Here is a 5,284-nt window from a genome sequence, read left to right on the forward strand (position 1 = left end):
TCCAATATCAGGTGTAGAAATCTTCGCTGTCATTTAGACAGTGAAATGATTGTCTAATTTCAAAGAAATGCATGTCTAATTTTAAAGAAAGATGTCCTTTTGTATGTGTTAGTCCTTGGTTAGAGTTAAAATTGGGAAAATTTTGTGTTTTCTCTGTTAATAAACATGAAAGTGATGTCAACAGAGAGAGGACGACGATTCTATTGCCTTGGTTGTCACGCTTCGTCTAATCAAGATTTTAATGAGTTTCCAACGGATTGGGCTGTCGTATTTTCCCTGGGACTCCGCCCATTCGAGAACATTTTCACCACAAGACAAATTAGGTGTACTATTCTGAGAGATCTTGGCAGGTGCTTGGGGTAATGTTGCCTATTTTCACTCATGTTTTTTTTCTCATTATATTATATCAAAAGAATAAGCCTATAACCCTACTTCAAGGTTAAATGTTTTGGGAGACCATATCTCTGTATAATTAGATATTGTAGGCTTTTTGTCAAGGGGTCGGAAGTTTTGGAAAAGTGTACGGGACTTTGAAATTGGATTTCAAAAATCGATAAAATCCGATGAATTTCGTCTGATTTTGAGATTTATCTCGTGAAATCGTCGAATTTTTAATTTTTTTTTTTGATTTCGTAATTTTTTACTCATTTTGTGATTTCTTAACTGATTTTGGATTTTTATGGGATTTCGAAATCAGAAATGTTTCAGAAGTCGACTATTGGCATTCATTGCTACGAAGAAGAAAAGCAACACCAAGCTACCACCCAAGGATGGCTTTTTCAACACCCTGACGGACGAGGAGATTAGCGATGCGGATTATTCCCAGGCTCAAACAGTTTGGGAGAAATTCCAAATCGCTAATCTGGGCGAGTATCATGACTTATATGTTACGACCGACGTTTTGCTCCTAGCGGATGTTTTCGAGAGTTTCAGGACCATGTGTTTAGAGTATTACAAGTTAGATTGCGCACATGCATATACAGGCCCCGGCTTTGCTTGGCAAAGTGCGCTATGCATGACCCGAGTGAGATTGGAACTTTTATTAGACCCTGATATGCATCTCTTTATTGAGAAGGGAATAAGAGGGGGTGTTTCTTTAATTACGCATAGGTTGGCAATAGCTAATAATAAGGATCTTCCCGAAACATTCGACCCAGCAAAACGTAGCTCCTACATTACATACCTAGATTGTAATAATCTTTACGGCACTGTAATGTGTCACCACCTACCGATGAGTGGTTTTCGATGGATTCAACCCTGTCAGGATTTCACCCGTGAAATTATTTTGAATCACCCAGACGATGATTCCCAGGGGTTTATTCTAGAGGTAGATCTTGAATACCCGGAAAGTTTGCACGAGGAACATAACTGCCTTCCCCTAGCCCCCGAATCACGTGTTATTAGCGTGGACGAGCTTTCCCCGTTTTCGGTGGAACAATTGCATAAGCTCAAAATTAAAGTTAAGGATAGTCTTCCAAAGTTATTACCCTCGCTTTACAACAGGGAGAAATATGTTCTTCACTACCGAAACCTCAAGTTCTACCTAGCTAAGGGGATGAAATTAGGAAAAATCCATAGGATCCTCACATTCGAGCAGGGCGCATGGTTAAAACCTTTTATTGAATTTAATACAGAAAAGAGGAAGCAGGCGACCAACGACTTTGAAAAGGATTTCTTCAAGCTGGCCAATAACAGGTATGAACCCGTCTAACCCTCAAATTATTATTGTACATGTAAATTAATTATTATCTTTTAACAGCGTTTTCGGCAAGACGATGGAGAACCTTCGCAACCGAATCAGCTTCGACCTAGTACAGACCCGGGAGCAGGCCATCAAGAAGTCCAGTTCCCATACATTCCAGAGATTCACTATCTTCAGGAATGAGCTGGTTGGAATCCATCGGCTGAAGAAATCCCTCAAGTTGGACCGCCCCATCTACACTGGCTTTGCAATCTTGGACTTGTCAAAGTTAGTAATGTATGACTTTCATTACAACACCATGCAGGCTAGATATGGCGGCGATGTCAAACTTCTTTTCACGGATACAGGTATTTTGATCGTTTACTATAGATTTAAAAATAAATCCCTTACTTGATATTAAAACTAACCCAATGTTATTTTTTCTATGTATAATTACAGACAGCCTCACCTATCAAATTTTCACGGACGATCTTCCCCGCGACTTTGCCGAAAACAAGGAGATGTATGACTTTTCCGGCTACCCCAAGGATCATCCACTCTTCAGTGATGAAAACAAGAAGGTGCTTGGGAAGTTCAAAGATGAACTCAATGGTATTCCAATCCAGGAGTTCTGCGGCTTGCGGCCGAAAATGTACAGTATCCTGTCGGCAAAGGGCGAAAAGAAGACGGCGAAGGGTGTCTGCCGTCGCGTAGTCCAAAAGAAGATCCGACATGCCCAATACAAGGAATGTCTCTTAGAGCGGGAGCTTACCGTCGAGGAGATGAAGCGAATCGTAAGCGTTAAGCATCAACTCTACTCCATTACACAGAGGAAATTAGCGCTGAATCCATGCGACGATAAGAGGTTCATTATTGATGGAATATCAACGTACGCACACGGTCATTTTAAAATTAAGGATGTATAATAATTGTTAGTTAATGTATAGTTTTCAGGTTTAAATAATGGTTAGTTCTTAGGTTTACATAATTTAATGTTTAGTTTCTTTTTAATTTAAATAATTTAATGTATAGTTTTTTTTAGTTTCAATAATGTATAGTTTTAAGTTTAAATAATTTTATGTTCAATTAGAAAAAAATGTATAGTTTTAAGTTTTGTTTTTACCCTCTCCCGCAAATGAGTTTTAAGCCTAAACTTTAAGGTTTCTCATTCTCAATAAAATTTTTTTTTTAAAATACCAATTCTCTCTTTCACTTACTTCATACAACTTAGGCAATATTAATTCATTCTAGGAGGGAGGGCAGACTCCCAGCGCGAGGGCCGACCGCGCATGCGCGTGTGTAGGAAAATTTCCCGCGCACGTGTGTAGGAATAAATTCGCGCGCGATTTGAACAAGAAAAACACACACATTTAAATTTAAAAAAACTTTATTGAAAATCTCTTGTACATAAATTCCGATATCATTTTATCATTGAAATTCTTATCTTTTACAAATTTTAAGCAAATATCATACATTTTAATACCTCTACATCTATACAGTGAAAAATAAATACAGTACCCGCCACATGTCCGACTGGTATTTCCTTGAAATTGTTTTGAATTAAAAGTTACGGTAACACTATTTCTTTCTACGAAATCGTTGAATTGAAACATGTCCGGAGGGTTCCCAAAACTATCAAAGAACTCGGTATTTTTGTTACTAGAAAAGTAGATAACAGTCCAATGTTCTCCGTTGGTATCCGACATTCCCGTATTCACGATATATAGGGAAGGGAAAGATTTCACAGTTTTAGGTAACATATCCGCGGCGAAAACACCGCGAAAAAGATCCTTGGTCAATTTATCCCTTTCCATAATTCTAGTTATTTGTATAGTGTCCATAATCTTCTAGTTGTAATCGTATATGACAGTTCTATTCTTATCAATCTCAACCAAATTCTGAAACTCAGAGTAATATAAAACTGTGATAGTCTGGGGCAAGTCTTTGGCGAATTTTAATTCCAAACGTAGATTACCATTCCTTATCAACTGAAATTGAGAGGTCGAACTATTAAGGTCGGGGCTTAAATCAAAAGCGAATATGCAATTCCCATTGGGGAACTCCTCTCGTGAAATAAAGTTCCCCTCGTCCAATAACCATTGAGAGGTTTGGGTAAAGAGATTGGTATAAGATCTCATATACTGACCACCTGGAAAGTTTGGGGTAAGGGGTTTATGCGGAACACTCGCTCCGTCGAGGTACAGCGCAATATGATTTAAATCAAAAGGTTGAAAATTGAAAGGAGACTTTCCGTAATCACCCAAATACGCATTTTGATCTACAAGAGCGAAAAGAACTCTTTTGGGTAGTTGACCCATGAATAAATTATCTCTAACGCATATTTTTGTACCACTGTTAATTGAGAAAGAGTTGCATTCCGTACGAATAATCGGGTATTTCATAGTTGCCAGTTCCAGACATTTAGCGTGGACGATTAAGACTTCTGATGGTAATTTTACTTTACGAACATACAAGGATGCTACCTCGTAAACCACTTTCCATTTAACTGCACCGGCTGCCTGCACGCAAAATTCGTTTGGACTTTTAACAAACCTGAATTTGAGATCCGTTAAATTTGGGAAGTATCGGGGTTGTTGACAAAGATCCAAGTGTACAGTTCCTACCATATCTATTGTCCCTTTTCTAGCGAAGGCCGCTCTTGTTTTAAACCCTTCGTTATCGTCCAACACGTCAAATTTACCGGCAGTGTCCTTGTAAAACATGGAACTGGTAAGAAAACTGGTTTTGGCAGGTCCTCCGAACGTCACCGCCGTTTGAAACATGGCCTTGTAAGGGTAGTTTTGCGGTGATGGTGTAACGGATCTCTCTTGAGCCGAAAGGTGTACTTCACTGAAAAGACTATGCAGGAAGTTATTTACTGGTCCAACTTTGTCCGCAGCTGCTGGGATTGTTTTTCCATCTGACGGGTCGACAATCCTAACTTGAATATGTAGTAAAGTCTTGGACAAGTCCAAATACGCGTCGGAACTGCCAGCCACGGTAAACGTGGTTGTCGAATTTTCGTTAATGTTAGAGATGGGACTGTATTCGACCCATTCTCCACTCAGAATGCTGGTATTGGTAAGGGGTACGTCGAAAAGTTCAACTTCGGAGCTGACCGACCCATGCGAATCGGGATGGATTCGCGTCATTATTATATTTTATGAAAAAATATCAGGCCGTTTAAAGGACGTTGCCTTCCTCTTTCTTATCGAAACTGAACTGACGAGTGATCTAGACTTGCGTTTCCTTTTAATCCCATTTCCAGTCATTTTTCTTACTTCATCAGCCGCGCTTAAGGCGACGTCTTTAGCCGCGGCTTTACCGTGAGACTTGATCGATGTTTTAACGTTTATCCCGTTAGCCACGTCTGCCGCGACCTTTGCACCCGTGTTCAAAAACTTTTTTCCGAGGTATGAGGCCCCCCTCTTGAGTAATGGCATAGCTCGACGGAAGGCGGAAAAGATAAAATTACCTAAACCATAGGCGTGTTGCACCGGATGTCCCCTGTACACAGCCAGCGAGTTACCAATCTGAGAATGAAAGTGCTTATGGTAATCAACTCCACTACCATGTCCGATCTGGTTTAAAAAGTGGTAATCG

At 39.7% G+C, this 5,284-nt stretch overlaps 2 protein-coding genes across 2 annotated transcripts; one reads left to right on the plus strand and one right to left on the minus strand.

Moving 5' to 3' along the window:
* Positions 1-679: 679 nt before the first annotated feature.
* Positions 680-2,607, plus strand: LOC149637865 (uncharacterized). Its single transcript, XM_089850748.1, has 3 exons — positions 680-1,695; positions 1,760-2,049; positions 2,141-2,607. The coding sequence occupies exons 1-3, from the start codon at positions 680-682 to the stop codon at positions 2,605-2,607; spliced, it is 1,773 nt and encodes a 590-aa protein (XP_089706874.1).
* A 921-nt stretch (positions 2,608-3,528) lies between these two features.
* Positions 3,529-4,833, minus strand: LOC149637866 (uncharacterized protein F54H12.2-like). Its single transcript, XM_089850749.1, has one exon. It carries the CDS (start codon positions 4,831-4,833, stop codon positions 3,529-3,531), a length of 1,305 nt encoding a protein of 434 aa, XP_089706875.1.
* Between the last annotated feature and the right edge of the window lie 451 nt (positions 4,834-5,284).

Source organism: Phalangium opilio, unplaced genomic scaffold (genome assembly GCF_054372755.1).
Source record: "Phalangium opilio isolate 3A_F unplaced genomic scaffold, DU_Popi_V2 ptg000094l_1, whole genome shotgun sequence".
Taxonomy (NCBI): Eukaryota; Metazoa; Arthropoda; class Arachnida; order Opiliones; family Phalangiidae; genus Phalangium; species Phalangium opilio.